Consider the following 21068-nt stretch of genomic DNA (forward strand, 5'->3'; position numbering starts at 1 on the left):
TTCATCCTGGTCCACATTGGACTACTTTTGTTTTTTATGGGCCTGTTCCTTTCATGAACCAGCAACACATGTGGCGGCCATTAAAGTACTGGCACGGGCTGGGCCCAGAAGGACCTGGCACTCTGAGCCGCGCCACAGCCAAAACAGTTCTTGAGGACTTTCCAATCTGGGCTAAGTCTGAATGAAAAGTCTCGATCCAATCATGTTCACTTCCTGTGAATGCTGTAATGTCCCATGACTGGAATACGTAAAGTGGGATCATTTACGTGAAGGTCACAACTCCATCCTCAACTAAACAACACCTTGTCCTGACCCAAAATTTGTAGCATCTGACTAGCGATGACACTAGCGACCGACAGGTGACGCCTACCATCCCATGAGGGGGGAATTGTGGGTGGCGGGCTGGGTGTGGGCGGGAGCGTCGGAATGGGAGTTGGCTTGATCACTGCAACAAAGCAAACATGGAGTAAATAAGAAAGGTGCCATGATGTTAAGTTTGCTGGATACAAACACTCACAGGTTCTTTCCCTGGTACTGACGCCGGGTCCTTCCAGGTTGGGTGTCTGGACAAAGACCGTGGCAGTGTAGAGGGCGTCGGGGGAAAGTCCGTCAAAGCAGTACTGAGGAACGCCGGCTGGAATGGTGATCTCGTGTTGACCTCTACTGGACGCTGTGAGGGAAAACCAAAAAGGTGCTGAGTGGGAATTATTGATGGATGCTTCTGTCAACTTGCATCTACCTGCACCTGAAAGTCTGCTACCATGTTTTTGTTATCTTTTTAACTGCTTATGCCACGGGTTTCAAACTCGTTTTCATTGAGGGCCATATTGGAGTTGTGGCTGCCATCAGAGGGCCGTGGTAACAACGAATATTATATGAATAAGCTTATACATTTGATTATGATGTATATATTTACGTACATTGCAAAAACAAATCTAGATTTTACAGTAAAAAATTGAAAACTCAGTCACCAGGATTTTACAGTAAAATATACAATTTTTTTACTACATATTACAGTAAATAGAAAAACTGTACCTCTGTTGTTTTATGGTAAAACTGACAGCTTAGTCAACAGAATTTTACTGTAAGATTGTAAGTGGTTTTTACAACATATTACTGTAAATGGAAAAACAATACCACTGTTTTTTTAAACTCTGCCAACTGAACTAGCAGTTTTTCACCATAAAAAAAATGTCATACTGTTTATTAATGTACAGTTATACACCGCAAAAACAACAACTGTAGATTTTACGGTAAAAAAAACCCTGGCAGCTCAGTCCACAGAATATTACCATAAAAAAACAGTGGTAGTGTTTTCAATTTACAGTAATATGCGGTAAAAACCAACGTAAATGTTGCCGTAAAATCTATTGTCATTTTTGTAGTGTACAATTTGATGGACAACTTGCTTTGAACTCATAAGTATTATTATTATTAGTATCATATTTATGTATTTATTTTCATTTTGACAAAACATTGTTTGGAAAGTATGATAACATAATATTTGTTGCAATACTCGTTACTATTAAAGTTTAAAAGTAGGGCTGTCAAGTGATTATTTTTTTAAAATCAGATTCATCACACTCTTGAACTGTTGAATTAATTTATTTATTTATTTGATATAGACATAACATTGGACAAACCAGATGCACTGCCATTAGTGTTATAGCAAGGAAAAGCAAATTCTCAACACCTGCCCAAAGGATGCTCATAGGATATAGAATACGTGTTAATATGTATACAATGAATCGATTGTACAATACTTTAATACTGTGTACAAGTTCAATCTGATTTCTGCCACAGTTTCAGACGTCTGGTGAAGAGGTTTAGGTCAGTTCACAGCTTTAATTCAGTGGGAAGAGTGTTCCACAGTCTGGCTCCGTTAAAGGAAAAGGTGGACTGTCCTAAAGATGTTACGAATAATGATGTTTTAATCATGATTAATCACAGGTTGTAATTTGCTTGCATAAATACAATTTGCTTAAGAAAATACCCCAATATTTGGATACAAATGTGATTTGGTGGTCAGAATGTCATACATGAACATTTTTTAAATGTTTTACTGAACTGCAAGTCATTGATTTGTTCAAAACTTGGTGACAGTAAGTATAGAAGAATTAAAGGCCTACTGAAACCCACTACTACCGACCACGCAGTCTGATAGTTTATATATCAATGATGAAATATTAACATTGCAACACATGCCAATACGGCCGGGTTAGCTTACTAAAGTGCAATTTTAAATTTTGCGCGAAATATCCTGCTGAAAACGTCTCGGTATGATGACGTCTGCGCGTGACGTCACGGATTGTAGAGGACATTTTGGGACAGCATGGTGGCCAGCTATTAAGTCGTCTGTTTTCATCGCAAAATTCCACAGTATTCTGGACATCTGTGTTGGTGAATCTTTTGCAATTTGTTCAATGAACAATGGAGACAGCAAAGAAGAAAGCTGTAGGTGGGAAGCGGTGTATTGCGGCAGACTTCAGCAACACAAACACGGCCAGTGTTTCATTGTTTACATTCCCGAAAGATGACAGTCAAGCTTTACCATTGGCCTGTGGAGAACTGGGACAACAGAGACTCTTACCAGGAGGACTTTGAGTTGGATACGCAGACACGGTACCGTGAGTACGCATGCAGTTGCGGCTTCCAAACATTTGATCGCTTGCCCGTACGTGCGTGCCGCTATGTGCATGTCACGTATTTCTTATCTATATATATATATATATATATATATATATATATATATATATACATATTAGGGCTGCAACAACTAATCGATTAAATCGATTATAAAAATAGTTGGCGATTAATTTAGTCATCGATTCGTTGGATCTTTGCTATGCGCATGCGCGGAGGCTACGTTTTTCTTTTCTTTTTTTAACCTTTATTTATAAACTGCAACATTTACAAACAGCTGAGAAACAATAATCAAAATAATAGGGGTGTAACGGTACGTGTATTTGTATCGAACCGTTTCGGTGCGGATGTGTACCGAACGAGTTTCCACACGGACATATTAAGTAGCGAACTGCACGTCAAATTTGATTGACAATAAAAAGTAAGTCTAAGTCTAAGTCTAAGACCCACAAACACTGGCTGAGTAACAACAATATGAAGGTTGCATGGAAATTTCTCTGCCAGTTTCTGCAACCCACAGAGATTCTTCTTTTGTGTTTCTGCACCTGTGGTTCCCACACAAGGTTGCAACATTGTTTGTCAACACTGTCTGCTCTTATTTTCTCGCACATTTGACCTTCTGATGTTCTGTGTACCTACACTCTGTCCTCCCCCTGTCTAGGCCTGCTGTGTGTGTGTGTGTGTGTGTGTGTGTGTGTGTGTGTGTGTGTGTGTGTGTGTGTGTGTGTGTGTGTGTGTGTGTGTGTGTGTGTGTGTGTGTGTGGTACACAGAACATCAATTTCCACACTTCTATTAGCCCTGGGTCCCGGACATCTTATATGTAATAGAAATGTGTAGGGGGGTTTTATGGTGTGTGTTCATTAAAATATGTATTCTGATATATGTTCTTCACAGAAAATGAGCCAAAGCCAGAGAGTCTCAGTTTCAAAAATGAATTAATTGTATCATTTTTCTTTTAACAAAAATTGAAAACGGGTCCCACAGACCCGAACACCACACAAGGGTTAAATAGTACTACTGATTAGTGCTCAGGGAACAGGTGAGCCTCCCGAACACCAATCAGAGACAGGTGGACACAATGAGCACCCATGGAAACAGAAAACAAACTCAGGGGTGCACCAAAACGGGAACTGAGGGAGTCCAAAAACCAAACTCAACATGATCCCGGCAGCGGATCATAACAATATTGGCCCATATACTAACCCATAAATGGAACTATCCGTTTACGTAACTAAATATCTCCACCATGCCTTGATTTTAAATTTTGGGCACTGATGGGGATCCCAAATACACAAAAATAGGTACCAACAAGTAAGAAAAGTAGGTTTTGTATAATGGAATCCCAACTTAAGAGGTGTTTTGAGATAAGAAAAGAGAAAATGCCTTGAAATCAATGTAAGAAAAGTCAAATATAATCTCCAATCTTATTTTTTTTTAAACATTTAGCTATGCTCAATTCTTCAGCTAATAAAAACATAAAAAAACAAAATGTAAAATAAAATGCCCTGGTTTAGGTCAGCAGCAACATGAAAATAATTGACCTTTAACAATGGTGTTTTATAGGTAAACATTATTGTAGGACATACACACAAATATGATAGCCAAGAACACCAAACTGCCAACTGCTTGATTTTTTAAAGATTAAAAAAAAAAAAAAAGGTGCCATATGTAACAATTTCCTGTCAAGTCATCATTAAATGGCCCTGATATGTCACAAGGCATTAATAAATCATGTTCTTTTCGAATACTTATATAACTGATAACAGTAGTTCAGCCGGGATATGCTCTCATTTCGATGCCCCGCCCTCCACCGTTTGATCAATGAGAAACTTTGTGAGTGTGTCACATCCAGGTTGCCAGTTACGCACCGCCACCTTCGTCGAGCTGCTGCCACTGGTAAAGTTACTAAACATGTCAGACCTTAGTAAATCAAAAAGGCGTCGTTACTTATTCATGACAAAGCCAGGAACAAAACAAGGATTTGTATCGGGGATGCCTGTGAAAGATTGAGACAATTGAAGGCTAAGAAGTTTTTTTCATCTGACGCCAAACTTGCTAATTTCCTCCTTGATAGGTAAGTAAGACATTTATGTTTTCTTATTACTTGTAATAAATGGAAATGACAATTTCATATGTAAACTATATTGTCCAATACAGACTATGACCTTGACTAACAAAGCTAGTATGTTCGTACAACGAATGCCTAGGAGCGAAGCACCATCACACTATTGTAATGCTTAGCATGCTAGCCCGGTCAATGACACATCGACATACAGGCTAACGGGGGAAATATATGTCCGTGAGCCTGTATGTCGATGTGTCATCCAACTGACAGGGCAAAATATATTTTCGACAAATAAAACCTATGTAGATGTCAGTGCCTATTTTGTTCTCAATATGCCGATACACCGAGGAAATGCGTTCCAACATTAGCACGGCTAATTGCGGTTTCTGGTATTGTATGTGCATCAAACACATATGGGGTGGTATTTACTTGGCACAAAATAATGCATTACATGCACCGGTAATGATTTTCTACTTTGTGTATTGACAGGGTAGTAGGCTATTAGATTTATGCGTAACGTGGTTTATGTGTAACATGGGTTGGCTCATAGAATTGCACTCTGCACCGAAAGATGGTGCGTACATGGAAGAGAATGCAGTGTGTCAGGTTGGATGCAACATGGAGTTATGCTGAACAAAATGTGGCAGTAATTTTAGTGTTGGCCTTGGTTTGCCATCAAAGTAGGCTTATGCAATGTATAATATATTATATCCATCCATCCATTCATCCATCCATCCATTTCCTACCGCTTGTCTCTTACGGGGTGGCCAGGTGTGCTGGAGCCTATCCCAGCCGCACACGGGCGGAAGGCAGGGTACACCCTGGACAAGTCGCCACCTCATCACAGGGCCAACACAGATTGCCAGACAACATTCACACTCACATTCATTCACTAGGGCCAATTTAGTGTTGCTGATCAACCTATCCCCAGGTGCATGTCTTTGGAGGTGGGAGGAAGCCGGAGTACCCACACAGAAAGATCCCGAGCCCAGGATCTATATATTATTATATATAACCATCTTGCAAGAAGCATTAACAAGAGAAAACTACAGTGTAGGACTCGTCGATTGCCATTTGAAGTTATTTGGAGTAGGATTCGGATTCGGCTGCGTATCTGGCAACCTCAGTCATGGAAAGTGGGAGGGGACTACATCATTTTGACTGTGATTGTAGTACCATTTCAGGCCACATTATTACACATGGCACCTTTAATTATGGTTAATTGTTACTTTACCAAAAAGTATTTGAATTACTAACATAATTACTCCTTAATAAATGTAATTAATTACTAGGCAAAGTAATTATTTAGTCACTGAAAAAAACAACAACTTCAAATATCTTGCATAATAAGTTTCAGTGTGTGCGTCTGTGTGTGTGTGCCATTTAAAAGGCAGGGCCTATTGCCCAGTTCGGATGACGTCGGCGAGTCTTAGGTTGTTAGTTTAGCAGGCTAGCAGTAGTAGTTTGTCGGCTCTGACGGCAGCTCTTTTGAATCTTTCACTGATTTGTGTTTCTTCTGCTTAATAAATAGACTGAATGTTCTTCCATGGCTGTATGTTATTGTCAACAAACAGGGTATTATTTGAATGGCAAGTTTGTCACTTCTATCATTGAATTGTTGTTAAATTTTCCCTCCGACCTTTGTAGTTACTAGCGCGCAGTGTAGTTGGGTCAAGTTTAAAGGTGGTGAAATAAATATTGTTTTTTTTACTGACCAGTTCCTCCAACTAAGAGCTTGTTTCTTCCGTGATTAGAAGGCTGAGTGTGTAAACTAGGAGGAGCGGGGCTTCCCTCTGTGCATGACGCAGGAGGAAGGGACACACCGTCACACGCAGCTTTCAGGGCGCACTGAGAGATTATTTTCATGTCAATCACTTGTTATTTGGTTATGCCGGTTATGAGTGTATTCTAAAAATGTTGTCCAGGTGGGCAAACATTTACTCCAGTTTGATCAAATTTGGATGGATTTCTTTTAGGAGCAAAATGTTATGTTAAATACCTATTCGCTCATGTGCGACAGATTTTGTTTTAAGTCACACGGTCTATTTTTTAGTCGCATTTGCGACTAATTTTGTCGGACCGTACACCCCTGTCCTGCCGGTGAAAACAAACACTGTGATTAATCTTCATTCGTTTATGGTAACGCGATCATATTTTTGTATTAATCACATGCGCTAAAGCTTTAACGTTGACAGCCCTTTTTAAAAGATATGCAATTTCATGCAGTACATATATATTTTTTTGTCAAAATGGAAAAAACTTATAAATTTAGTAAGAAAATATAAGGTACCGGTACTTTATTGACGCATATTATTTCCAGGCGTTAGAGATAAAATGTAAAATTATGTGGCGGACCACATCTGGCCCCGGGCCTTGAGTTTGACACATGTGAATTATGCCCAGGTTCCCAATAACAAACAATATGTAAAAATGTCTTATTAGTGGCAGCTTGTAAAAATGTATTTATAGTTTAATCTACTAAAACTTTCTAACTTTACTGTGGTTTCCATCTATCCATCCATCCATTTGCTAACGCTTGTCCCTTATGGGGTTGCTGGAGCCTATCTCTTTCATTGATAATCAAATGTTTTTGATCATTTCTTGATTTTTACAACATCACATTTAAAAACCAAAAGTTTTATCTTTAGTCTTATCTCAGCAGCATAAATATCATCCTGAAAGTAGACCACGTAGACCTAACTCATTTTCAGAGCTTCAAAGCAAACGTGTAACTAACCCACAGCTGCATGAAGGTCACATGATAAGCTCCAGCAGAAGCTTAGGTGACGTCATAACACCCGAGGTTGATTTCAGCCGGATATCCGACTCGATATTTCCCCGAGAAAACAAAGCTGGGGACCCTCTGCTTGCAGTTAAGATGCCATCTGTGTCTCACGCTAGCAAAGCCATGTTTGTTCTGGTGACCTCGCTAATCACTACCATATAGATATTGACATGCTGGCGTTCCCTCACCGCTTACTTCTGCTCTGTAAACCACTGACCCGTGTCCGTATCCCAACCAGATGGCAATCAAAGCGCTAGCAGTTATTTAAAAGCTTGTCCTCTTTCGAGACACATAAAATTAAAAGACTGGTGGCGTGTAATCATCACATGCAAGAATCTAAAGATAAATAACATTACAATGCACGCAGCAAACCAAGCAGCGCATCCTGCTAATGTCATCTGCTGCCCGGCACATCTGACAGCCGCGTTAGTATCATATCATTGAAGCAGCGATGTTGCATTTAAGCTCAAGACTGCTGATCACTGATAGGCGAAGAAGAACGACACACTCACGGTCAACAGGGTTCAGTCGGAGGCGGTACGACGTGGCCGCTCTGTGAGGCATCCACTTGACGCAGAACTTGTCGTGAGCGATGTTGTAGGTCTCGATGTTGGTCACGTTCAGGAACACTGAGGAAAGGCAAGACATTTACTAATGTGCTTGTTGGTTGTATTTTTTAACAGTCACGACACTTCGACAGGAAACATACGCGTTGTTCCTTGCCCGGCCAGCGGCGCACTCGAGCCTCCGCCATACTGTGCCAAGACTTTGACGTCGTAGCTGGTGCCAGGCTTCAGATTGTGCAGCGTGTAAGACGTCACGTCGCCCACAAATAAGTCAATGGATTGGTCGGTGCCTATCAGAAGAAGTAGGCGGAGTCAAGACAGAAAGTAGAAGATTATGAATGTGGAGGCAGCTCACCTTTAGGCGAGTAGATGAGTTTGTATCCTTCCACAGGAGCTGACACCGGGTCCCAGGCCACCCGGAAGCGCGTGTACCACTCATCTGACACGCGCAGGTTCCTTGGACTCAGCAGGCCCACTGAGAGACAAACATCACTATGGTTTCAGCAACTTGTCTCTTTCAGACACAGAAAATATGTTCCAATCACCTGTGCGTCCGTTCCCGTTGAGGAGTCCTCCGGGGCCCTCGGCATAGATGGCCTCCACCGTGATGTTGTATGGCGTGTCGGGAAAGAGGTTCAGCAGTCTGGCGTTGTTTCTGTTTCCAGAAACCACAGCCTGACAGAGACAAGCGTCCATCATATTTGTGCACAGGTACCACGTTGAGAAAAGGCTTTTTCATGTCTGACGCTGTGGTTCTTATTCTTTGTCCAATCTAGAAGCTTCATCTTCATTAGTCACAACAATTCAAGCAATCACACACATTTTCTACACAAATTGTGTGTGAATGCTGATGAGCTGAAGCTGAGCTGAACCTAAATGCTAGCTAACTCACATAGGGCAGGTGCTTCGTTATCAGGCGGGGGACACTGGGGGGGCGGAGTCACATCTGTATTGCCTCCAGCTGCCATCAATGGTTCAGCTCCTCATTAATAACATTATAATGATGGTGTTTATGTAACTGACTGTGTAATCACTCCAACCAATCAGCGTCTTGTGAGTTATAAGCACAGAAGAGACCTGTGACGTCAGAGGATAGTTTGGACGTAACGTCATTGCAAAGGCTGAGTGGCAAGAGCGTAGGGAGCATGTGTGTTGCATACACACATTTACATGTTTGTTTGAAAGCATCATATCTGTGGCACACTTACATATTCTGTGATGGGGTCTCCTGTCATGGGGGCGTACGCGATCCGGTACTGTCTCACGGGACCCTCAGCATGGTCCCACCCAATGGTGAGAGAGTTGGTGGTGGCTTCAAACACTCGCAGGTTCCGAGGTCCAGTACGCGGTACTTAAGGAAGAAAAAATTATACATGTTTGTTGTGTGTTCATTGATAAGACAAGCTAAAGCTAATCGTCTTTAGCAGCATGTCAACAAGTCCAAAAGTCAACAATTCAAAATGTCAATAAGTCAACATGTTAACGAGTCAACACGTTAACAAGTCAAATAGTCAAAATGTCAACAGGTTAACAAATCAACATGTCGATGAGTCAACAAGTCCACATGTCATAATGTCAACTAGTCAATGAGTCAACATCTCAGTCGACATGTCAACATCTCAAAGAGTAGACATGTCAAAATGTCAACAAGTCTACATATCAAAATGTCAACAAGCTAACGTGAACAAGTTAACATGTGAACAAGTCTACAAGTTAACGTGTCAACATGTTAAGTCAAAATGTCAACAAGCTAACATGTGAACAAGTCAACATATGAACATGTGAACAAGTCTACGAGTCAACATGTCAATTAGTCGACATGTCAATATGTTAACAAGTCAAAGAATCAACATGTCAATAAGTGAACATATCAACAAGTCAACATGTTAACAAGTCAACATCTCAGTGAATCAATATGTTAACAAGTCAAAGAATCAACATGTCAATAAGTGAACATATCAACAAGTCAACATGTTAACAAGTCAACATCTCAGTGAATCAACATGTCAACAAGTCATGCTGATCCTTACATGTTTTGCCGTTGCTCTGCAGTGACAAGCCTTCGCCATCAGGGTACATGGCAGACACACTAACCGAGTAGGGAGTGTCCGGGATTAGATTGTCAAGGAAGGCGTTGTTGACATTTCCTGGAACAAATGCCTTTGTGGAGATGACACCCAAAGGTCAAACAATACAGTGATGTAATAATTTAATTTGCTCGCTGAAAGCCACAATGTACATCTCACATCATCACGTTATCTACACATTACCTGCTGCCATAGTCTTCCTTCTCAACCCTAACAAAGAAGCATGCATGTAAACATCCTTCATCTACACTTGCAGCTGACAACTCTAATGTACTCATCTTTATCCAAGTCTTCATTCCACACTCCTTACATGAGCTACTAACATGACATTTCATCCAAATTTTGATTTAAGCATGTCAGTGATTAGCTCCTCAACACTGTTGGATTGGAGATGCTTCAAAAACAGATATGTGCCGTGTCTCACTTTGTGCACAAGAAGAAGAAGAAGGAGTAGTAGGAGGAGGAGGACGACGACTAAAGCGTTCCAGAGCGTTACTCACAGACTGTGGTTGTGCGGCTCCGTTCAGGGGGGCATACTCCACGCGGTATTGCTGCACCTGGCCTGAGGCCACCTCCCAGCGCACATTGAGGCTGTTGGGGCTGGGATTGTACACATGGACGTTACGCGGTGGCGTACGTGGAACTGCAATGGTCACAGAGAGGAGGAGAAAGGAAGAACATTAAAGTTCTTATCAAACTGAAGGAATAAATCTGTGTCTTTTCTAGCTAAGACTGCAAATGAAAGCATGTTGACTGGCTGTCCTCAAGGAAAAAGAAATAAATTGTCTATATGGTGAGCGCAGGAGAAAGGAAGATTATTTTATGCTGGGACTAAAGAAAAGCAGATGTGTGGAAGCATACATGACACTTTTAGATACTTAATCTCCTCAAAATAGGAAAACAAATGAACGCAGACAGACTTTTGTGGTCAAGTTACACAACTGCTGTTGTATAACCTCCATTAACAACACACACAACTCATCTTGGTTCATGATAGACCATCTCTCCAGACTTACTGCACCTCCACAAGTCTGCACGACAAACTCATGTTTGCTCCTGGAACAGTTGCTGGAATCTTAGTGCAGCGCTCCAATTAAAGCTTGACTGTGCTGAGTGAGCACGACACGCCGTCTGAGCAGAAACCATTCCAGCACACGCAGCAGAACATCAAAGCACACACGCACACTCATGCACGCACACACCATTGATGTCTTTATAACATCGAGAACCAGCGAGCTTGATAAGCAGAAGAAATGGTTCAACATGATTGGACTTAGAAGACCATCATGTTTGGTCAACAGAGGTGTCCCTCAATGATCAGTGCTGGGTAAAATAATTTTTCTATTTCTTTGAAAACAGTGGCTTACGAGTTTGTCCCGTTTCCGTGAGGCGCAGACCATCGCCCTCCGGATAGACGGGGACCACGGTGACAGAATAAGGGGTGTCTGAGAGGAGGTTCCTCAGAATGGTGTTGGTGGTGCCGCCTGATACCTGCTCCTGCTCGCACATGAAGACACCACCATCCCCAATGAGTGGACAAAGTGAACCAATCTTTGTTAAGACAAGCGTCAACAATGAAGATAAGAGACAGACCATGTCCTCTGCGCCGCCGGCCACAGGCACGTAGAAGAGGCGGTACTGGCGCACATTTCCCTCCGCGGGCTCCCAGAGGACTTTGAGGGTGCTGGTGGTGGGATCTGTGACCTGCAGGTTCTTCACGCCGCCCAGCGGCTCTGTCAAACACATCAGGTAGCCATTACATGAATGTCAATTTCCTGTTTGAGTCACAGCTGGCGTCAAGTCGCAGCTACAATTTACTGCGCAGGTTTTGACCTTGTGTGTGCATGATAGTCAACACCGCAGGCTGCAGTGTCAGTCAAAAGAACATGACATTTGCTGGCATACGTTTGTGATCTTCACATCCTGCTGCAGCCTGCTGATTTCAAACATGACAGCTGTGTGTGGACTTACTTGTCTTCCCGTTCTCAGACATGCGCTTTCCCTCCACGTCGGCGTATACGGGCACCAGTGTCACCTTGTACTCTGTGTCAGGCTGCAGTTCTCTTAGCATTGCATTGGTCACAATGCCAGACTCCTGAGTCTTCAAACGACACAAACAACCCATTTATTGATTTTACTCAAATATGTGCTTGAACTAGACTCCAACATCTGTTCTTCTTCTACAAATATGTTCAATGTTGCACTTTTATCACTCTAATATTCCAACAAGAAGGTCAGAATGAGGAATGCTATTATTTGCTGTAAAAAGTGTGTCAATAAATTCAGTAATGACCATGAGCTCGTCTCCTCCTACAGCAGGAACGTAGAGGATCCTGTACTGCCTAACATCGCCGTCGGCTGGGTCCCAGCGCACTCTGAGGGAGTTGGTGGTGGGGTCGGTCACACGGAGATTCTTCACGCCGCTCAGGGGCTCTGAAAAAGAGAAGACATGTCAGCATAGCTTTACCCCGAGTGGACACCGCTTCACCTGAAGGTTAATGCTAATCATTCAGAGGCGATGATCATCCATCAAACATGTCATTCTCGCAAGTTACTTGTGTCAGTCACTTCCTGTGTCATCATGTCCTTCCAGAACATTCCACTACTTGTTGATGGTCTTCAATCTCGCTGACTCTGACACATTTATCTCAGTCTGACAGGAGATTTAATTATCGGACTGGAATGTGAGTGTGTATGCTTCCATTGTGCCTGAACGCCTCATTCACTCCCTTACTGGTCGTTCCCTTGTCAGCCTGCGGGATGCCCTCCACGTCCGGATAGATGGGAACCACGACCACGTTGTAGACGGTGTCTGAGTCCAGGTTTCTCAGGATGGTGCTGGTGGTGCCAGCTGACACCTCCTCCTGCACAGAACATTCCATACCAATCAATGATGGCATTGAAACGATGTACGAGCCACACTCAAAGTGGACATTCACCGTTTGTTGTACTCCGTCAGGCTCTGCTGAGTATGTGAGCTTGTAGCCGCGCACGTTGCCCACCGCTGGTTCCCAGCGCACCGTCAGGGTGTTGATGGTCGGATCAATCACCTGCAGGTTATTCACCCCCCCGAACGGGTCTGACAGGAACAAATAATTTGAGTCGTTCAGCCGACTCTACATTTCAAAGGTCAAATTTGAAGTTTCCTGAGAAATAATTTTGAAATAATGTTTGTCAGGTGACGTTTTAAAGGTTAGTTCTTAACAGTTCAGGATGCAGAACATCAACTTCCTTTCTGACGCTGATTTGCTCATGTTTGATTTTGTCTGGCTACTCACTCGTCTTCCCGTTTTCAGACAGCGGCAGTCCCTCCATCTCGTGGTAAACGGGCACAACAGTGACGGTGTACTCAGTGTCGGGGTCCAGGTTCTTGATCACAGTGGAGGTGGTGGATCCAGACACCTGGTCCTGGTTTAGGGAAGGAATTGGAAGAAAGGAATGAGGTTTGGCAAAAGAGACCAAAGCCAGTTGTCTGAAATATGCCAATAATCCCACTTTTGGGTCTGGAATGTCACGCTCTTCTCTTGTCGAAACATTCTGTTCTTTTGACATGTGACTCACCACATCCTGCTCTCCGCCTCCACTCGGCACCCAGATGACAATGTACTCGCGCACGTTCCCCTCGGCGGGCTCCCATCGCACATTAAGGGTGCTGGTAGTGGGATCCAACACCTGAAGATTCCTCACCACGCCCAGCGGCTCTGAGAAGACAAATGCTCAAATGCACCTGCACCTCTTTGGAATAGAACAATGCTTTCGAGGTGTCATGTGACCTCACTTGTCTTGCCACTGTCGGTCAGACTCGGACCGTCACCCTCGGCGTAGACCGGAACCACGGTGACAGTGTAGCGGGTGTCTGGGAGAAGCTTCTCCAGGACAGTGGTGGTGGTGCTCTCAGACACTTGCTCCTGTAAAATGACACATCATAGATCTATATGTGGTAATATATTTAGAAATATATGTAGTAAAGTACATAGTAATCTATGTAATAATACATGTAGTAATATGTGCAGTAACGTATGTAGTAATGGTGGTGCGTCTCTCAAATTCTTGCTCCAATAGAACGACACAACATCATAGATAATAATATAGTTTGTAATATATGTAATATCATATGTAGTAATGGAGGTGGTGCTCTCAGACATTTGGTCCTGTAGAATGAATCAATCAATCAATCAAAGTTTGCTTATATAGCCGTTAATCACAAATGTCTCAAAGGGCTGCACAAGCCATAACGACATCCTCGGCTCAGATCCTACATAATAGATCTATATGTGGCAATTTCATAATGATATATGTAATAATGTATGTAACTAATATGTGTAGCAATGTATGGAGTAATATATGTAGTAATTTGTGAAATAATATACAGTATGTATTAAGGGTAGAACGGGTCACAAAATCCACGGTTCGTGTATTATTACAGTTTTGTGACATGGTTTGGGTTCAGTGTACATTGTTGTTGTTTTTAATAGCATATATCCCAATAATCCACCATTACCGTTTATCAGTTGTGGTTCTTACAAAAATATCTTATAAAATAAAACTTAAAAATGGCTCCTAAACTCTGACCCTTGAATTAGCGTAAACAAAAAATTAAAGTGTACGATATTTACAAGCACATTATATGCCATCAACATAAAGTAAAGCACAACCTTTACTAGCACAAGTTTCCTTTTTTAAATAAAAAAAAAAAGTCTACTAATTAAAGGAAAACAACCTAAATAAAAAAATTATATATTAGTGCAATACATTAATTGGCAATTTTGTCAAAGCATAATAATATTGTAACATAAATGTACCAATGTGTGCTTTAATTACAAAATTCTTATGTATGCTACTTTTTTGAAACCTTTATTTCAGTTGCGTACACCACTTTAAGGCTGGAAGTGTGTTGCTGTGTGCTTAACGGCTGCTGTGTTTTTGAGTGAGATGACTTGGCGCTGTGTAAAAAAAAGAGTGCCTCTCCAGTTACTGCTGCTAAACCCACATTATTTACTTTGGGAGTGGGTGGTTGAGTTTTCAGGGATGAATGAGTGGTCCCAGAATCATGATTTCCCCAGACAAGCATTCTTTATCCTCAGGATGATAGCATTTCATTGACATGTATGTCAATTTACGTGATATTCTGCATGTAACAGTAGATTCAGTTTTTCAGATTCAGTTAACGTAGAAATCATATGGCCCTACTTCACTTCAAAAGTACACGTCTATAATCAGAAGTACATGTGTATGATCAGAAAAACACGTGAACGATCAGAAGTACACGTGTAAGATTAGAAGTACACATACACGCTCCAAACTGATTAACAACACAAATAAAAAAAACATATACTATAAATACTATAACAATCTGTAACAAGGTTAATACAGTTGACTTCTCGTTCCTCCCCTCCATGTATCGTTTTTTTTTTGGTCATTTAAGTTATCATTACATATATGTATTGTTGCATTTGAAACAATTATATTATTGATAATAGAGGGAATTATTATTATTATTCATTATCAATGGTGCTATTTCTATTAGTATTTTTATTGCTCCATTTGTAGTGCAATAATGTTCATTGTCATTTCTGTGTTATTAATATTTACTTCCCGAACTGCTTCTTTGCTATCACTTTTCGTATTATATTTGTACCTATCGCATTTGCTGACATTGTTCTGTTGTTGTTGTCTCTCTGTCTAATCCCCCTATTGTCTCTGCAATTTCCCCCTCTGTCTTCCTTTTTTTTCTCATTTCTATCCCCTCCTGCTACAGTCCGGCTGCGCCAAACATTAATTTAAATCCATGTAATAAAGTCAAATACAAATAAGGCAAAAAATAAAAGCATCCCACACTTGTCTTTTGTAAAGTAAATATGTACAGCAAATATGGGCATCTACATCAACAATATAGTTTGCCTGAGTGGTTGGACGCGACAGAAAAACAACAACAACTCTATTACTCTATTTGCATGTACTTTGCTTAGCATAACATAATATATTTGATGAAAGTGTGCAACAAGTAGAAGGAAGAATAAAAGATACCACAATATGAATCACGTTATGAAAAAGTGCTGCTGCATTTCATGGAAGGTTTAAGCAAACAGATTTTGCTATCATTTGCGATTACCGTATTTTTCGGACTATAAGTCGCAGTTTTTTTCATAGTTTGGCTGGGGGTGCGACTTATACTCAGGAGCGGCTTATGTGTGAAATTATTAACACATTACCGTAAAATATCAAATAATATTATTTAGCTCATTCACGTAAGAGACTAGAAGTATAAGATTTCATCGGATTTAGTGATTAGGAGTGACAGATTGTTTGGTAAACGTATAGCATGTTGTATATGTTATAATTATTTGAATGACTCTTACCATAATATGTTACGTTAACATACCAGGCACGTTCTCAGTTGGTTATTTATGTGTCATATAACATACACTTATTCAGCCTGTTGTTCACTATTCTTTATTTATTTTAAATTGCCTTTCAAATGTCTATTCTTGGTGTTGGGTTTTATCAAATACATTTCCCCGAAAAATGCGACTTATACTCCGGTGCGACTTATACTCCGAAAAATACGGTAAGTTTATTATGCTAGATGATGTTCTAAATGATGCTTCTGCTTTTCCAGCACTAAAATATACTTCTTAACATTTTGAAAATGTTTAATGCTGCTATTTAAAGTAAGACCACACAGATGACATAGAAACGCCGCTAAGCTACTTGGGTCACATGCTAACAAGGAAGTTAGCGACTGTACGTTAACTATTGAGCATTAATTCATGTTTGGCCTTTTGGATGGCTAGATATGCAGTAAATTTGGAACCATGTCTATCATCATAGTGTAGATATTGTCTACTGGTTGACACTTACCACAATCTCCAGGCCTCCATCGACTGGGACGTAAATGACCTTGTAGCCTTGAACGTTTCCGTCTGCAGGGTTCCAGGTGACCGTGAGTGTGGTGATTGTGGGGCTGCTCACCTTCATGTTGCCGACGCCTCCTAGAGGCACTGCAGGAAGAATCGGAATGTTTTATTTCGTAAGTTAAACAGACTGATGTCCATTATTCAAACACTGACTTACAAGTCTTTCCAGTCTCAGACTGGCGTTTACCCTCCCTGGCTGGGTAAACTGGTAAGACTGACACAGCGTAAGCCGTGTCAGGAAGAAGGTTCCTGAGGATGATGGAGTCGACGTTGGCAGGAACTTGCTCCTGTGGGAAGTTTTCACATTAGAGCTTCCGCTGGTGCTCCTTGTCTTAGCAGACTAATGGTCTCACCATCTCCTCGCGGCCGCCAGCAACGGGTACATAGAAGACTTTGTACAAGCGAACGGCTCCATCAGCTGGGGCCCACTTAACGTTGAGAGAGGTCATGGTGGGGTCGGTCACCTGTAGGTTCTTTACACCTCCGAGCGGCCCTGAAGGCAACAAATTATGTAATTTAAGCTCTCCTAGTGGACTGTCTTCTGTCCCCACACACAAGACTTCCACAAGTCCTTCAAAAGATTCTTGTGAAGCAGACCTGTGTTGATCTGCCTCATGGACAATCATTCTATATCTCAGCCGTAAACACGTGTAAGCATCCAACATAGCAAAGCACCATAAAAGCACGCTTGGAGGAGTGTGCTGTGGAAGAACTCTTCTACAGAACAAAGAGTCTTCCCTGAAGAGTGGAAACGCCTTACGTGTTTTTCCATTTTCAGACATGGTCTTGCCGTCTCCCTCGTTGTAGACGGGCACCAGGGAGACGGTGTAGAGGGTGTCAGGATGCAGGCCTCTCAGGGTGGTGCTGGTGCTGCCCGCTGACACCTGCTCCTGAAGTGGAAAATGTGAGAACAAATTTGAAATGCAGACGAGAAAAGTTTTTTTTTCTGGTGTGAACTTTAGTCATGTGACACATAATGGTCCTACCAGTCCTACCATGCTCTCAGCTCCTCCAGCTGCAGGAGCGTAGATGACTTTGTACTCTTTCACACGACCCTCGGCCGGCTCCCAGCGCACGTTCAACGTGGTCATGGTGGGGTTGACCACCTGCAGGTTCCTCACGCCACCCAGAGGCTCTGAAGGACAGGAAACGGGCGTTTTTAGTAGTCTTCATTACTGTAAAAGATTGTGTGATAAAGTGCTTGTCCATAAAGACAACATTAAACACAGTGGAGGTGATTTAAATCAGGATTGTTTGGTGGAAGTGAGAACTTTTCTATCCACTTTGTTGTGCTGGGTGCACGTGTTCTCACTGGTTCTTCCTTCTGCTGAAATGTCTTTGCTGAGGCCAGTGGGGTACACAGCAGTCATGGTCACCACGTACGGAGTGTCTGGGGACAATTTCTGCAGGATGGTGCTGGTCTTCTTGCCTCCGACCTGCGTCTGTTAACACACACATCAGGAGAGATATGTGAGCAGCTGACATTCTTTATTATTGTCTGAATGCTCCAAGATAAGATTCTACACCTTAGTTCCTCTATTCTTTATTATTATTATTATTCCGCGACTTTTTGGCTTGGCATACCTTAATCCTTGTTAGGATTGTACGGTATATCGGTACTAATAAAGTACCCCGGTACTAATGCATTAAAAACAATACAGAGTGCATGATGTTGAGTGTGTCAAAATGCACACACAGCTGCGCATACAAGCAAAAACAATGTGGAGAGGAAGAATGGCAAAAAGCGGTCATTCTATTAGTTCATAAAGAGGGTGCGTGAAGCGCAATATAGAGGTATTTGGGCTTCAAATCTACAGATAAAAGTGATGCTTTAAACCCTGAAGCGCCACGCTGCAATCTGCTTTAAAACTTGCCTTGCCAAAGGTGGCATTAAAGTATTACAATCTTTGCTTCAAACTTAGGTAAACATTTAAATAACAATCATCCAGACCTGTACAAGGAGTTTAAAGGTATTATAATTAACTAGCTCCCCTGCTGTGCACATACAGATACGTAGACCCGCACACAGCTGGCTTTTTGCCAGTTATTATACTGGTAGGGTCTCCCAAGACAAACTGGTCCTAGGTGAGGGATCAGACAAAGAGCAGCTCGAAGACCTCCATGAAGAATAAAAACAAAGGACCCAGATTTCCCTCGCCCGGACGCGGGTCACCGGGGCCACCCTCTGGAGCCAGGCCCAGAGGTGGGGCACGATGGGGAGCGCCTGGTGGCCGGGCCTGCTCCCATGGGGCCCGGCCGGTCACAGCCTGAAGAGGCAACGTGGGTCCCCCCTCCAATGGGCTCACCACCCATAGCAGGGGCCATAGAGGTCGGGTGCAATGTGAGCTGGGCGGCAGCCGAAGGCAGGGCACTAAGCGGTCCGATCCTCGGCTACAGAAGCTAGCTCTTGGGACGTGGAACGTCACCTCGCTGGGGGGAAGGAGCCTGAGCTAGTGCGCGAGGCGGAGAAGTTCCGGCTAGATATAGTCGGACTCACTTCGACGCACAGCAATGGCTCTGGAACCAGTTCTCTCGAGAGGGGCTGGACTCTCTTCCACTCTGGCGTTGCCAGCAGTGAGAGGCGACGGGCTGGGGTGGCAATTCTTGTTTCCCCCCCGGCTCAAAGCCTGCACGTTGTAGTTCAACCCAGTGGACGAGAGGGTAGCTTCCCTCTGCCTTCTGGTGGGGGGACGGGTCCTGACTGTGGTTTGCGCTTACACGCCAAACAGCAGCTCAGAGTACCCACCCTTTTTGGATTCACTCGAGGGAGTACTTGAGAGTGCTCCCCCGGGTGATTCCCTCGTTCTACTGGGGGAATTCAACGCTCATGTTGGCAACGACAGTGAAACCTGGAGAGGCGTGATTGGGAAGAATGGCTGCCCGGATCTGAACCCGAGTGGTGTTTTGTTATTGGACTTTTGTGCCCGTCACAGATTATCCATAAGAAACACCATGTTCAAACATAAGGGTGTCCATATGTACACTTGGCACCAGGACACCCTAGGCCGCACTTCCATGATCGACTTTGTAGTTGTATCATCGGATTTGCGGCCTCATGTTTTGGACAATCGGGTGAAGAGAGGGGCGGGGCTTTCAACCGATCACCACCTGGTGATGAGTTGGCTGCGATGGTGGGGGAGGATGCCGGACAGACCTGGCAGGCCCAAACACATTGTGAGGGTTTGCTGGGAACGTCTGGCAGAGTCTCCTGTCAGAGAGAGTTTCAATTCCCACCTCCGTAAGAACTTTGAACATGTCACGAGGGAGGTGCTGGACATTGAGTCCGAATGGACCATGTTCCGCACCTCTATTGTCGAGGCGGCTGATTGGAGCTGTGGCCGCAAGGTAGTTGGTGCCTGTCGTGGCGGTAATCCTAGAACCCGTTGGTGGACACCGGCGGTGAAGGATGCCGTCAAGCTGAAGAAGGAGTCCTATCGGGTTCTTTTGGCTCATAGGACTCCTGAGGCAGCGGACAGGTACCGACAGGCCAAGCGGTGTGCGGCTTCAGCGATTGCGGAGGCAAAAACTCGGACATGGGAGGAGTTCGGGGAAGCCATGGAAAACAACTTCCGGACGCTTCGAAGCGATTCTGGACCACCATCCGCCGCCTTAGGAGAAGAAGCAGTGCACTATCAACACCGTGTATGGTGAGGATGGTGTTCTGCTGACCTCGACAGCGGATGTTGTGGATCGGTGGAAGGAATACTTCGAAGATCTCCTCAATCCCACCAATATGTCTTCCTATGAGGAAGCAGTGCCTGGGGAATCTGTGGTGGGCTCTCCTATTTCTGGGGCTGAGGTTGCTGAGGTAATTAAAAAGCTCCTCGGTGGCAGGGCCCCAGGGGTAGATGAGAGCCGCCCAGAGTTCCTTAAGGCTCTGGATGCTGTGGGGCTGTCTTGGTTGACAAGACTCTGCAGCATCGCGTGGACATCGGGGGCGGTACCTCTGGATTGGCAGACCGGGGTGGTGGTTCCTCTCTTTAAGAAGGGGAACCGTAGGGTGT

The 21068-nt window shown here is 43.2% G+C and overlaps 1 protein-coding gene across 2 annotated transcripts in view; it reads right to left on the reverse strand.

Annotated features, from left to right (window-relative positions):
• The window catches only part of col12a1b (collagen, type XII, alpha 1b), a 112415-nt gene that overhangs the window by 28091 nt on the left and 63256 nt on the right, over window positions 1-21068 (reverse strand). For both annotated transcript variants that reach the window (XM_061929778.1, XM_061929777.1), the window contains 24 exons: window positions 18377-18506; window positions 18060-18199; window positions 17825-17954; window positions 17418-17557; window positions 17222-17351; window positions 17009-17148; window positions 13926-14055; window positions 13709-13848; window positions 13426-13555; window positions 13087-13226; window positions 12882-13011; window positions 12441-12580; window positions 12119-12248; window positions 11741-11880; window positions 11515-11644; window positions 10648-10790; window positions 10091-10220; window positions 9269-9411; window positions 8606-8735; window positions 8416-8535; window positions 8204-8350; window positions 8007-8123; window positions 518-670; window positions 371-445 (listed from right to left, as the gene is read on the reverse strand). In XM_061929778.1, the coding sequence (XP_061785762.1) occupies window positions 371-445; window positions 518-670; window positions 8007-8123; window positions 8204-8350; window positions 8416-8535; window positions 8606-8735; window positions 9269-9411; window positions 10091-10220; window positions 10648-10790; window positions 11515-11644; window positions 11741-11880; window positions 12119-12248; window positions 12441-12580; window positions 12882-13011; window positions 13087-13226; window positions 13426-13555; window positions 13709-13848; window positions 13926-14055; window positions 17009-17148; window positions 17222-17351; window positions 17418-17557; window positions 17825-17954; window positions 18060-18199; window positions 18377-18506 (3178 nt within the window). The remainder of the gene's footprint in view (window positions 1-370; window positions 446-517; window positions 671-8006; window positions 8124-8203; window positions 8351-8415; window positions 8536-8605; window positions 8736-9268; window positions 9412-10090; window positions 10221-10647; window positions 10791-11514; window positions 11645-11740; window positions 11881-12118; window positions 12249-12440; window positions 12581-12881; window positions 13012-13086; window positions 13227-13425; window positions 13556-13708; window positions 13849-13925; window positions 14056-17008; window positions 17149-17221; window positions 17352-17417; window positions 17558-17824; window positions 17955-18059; window positions 18200-18376; window positions 18507-21068) is intronic.

This window comes from Nerophis lumbriciformis, linkage group LG34 (assembly GCF_033978685.3).
Source record: "Nerophis lumbriciformis linkage group LG34, RoL_Nlum_v2.1, whole genome shotgun sequence".
In the NCBI taxonomy this organism is placed as follows: domain Eukaryota; kingdom Metazoa; phylum Chordata; class Actinopteri; order Syngnathiformes; family Syngnathidae; genus Nerophis; species Nerophis lumbriciformis.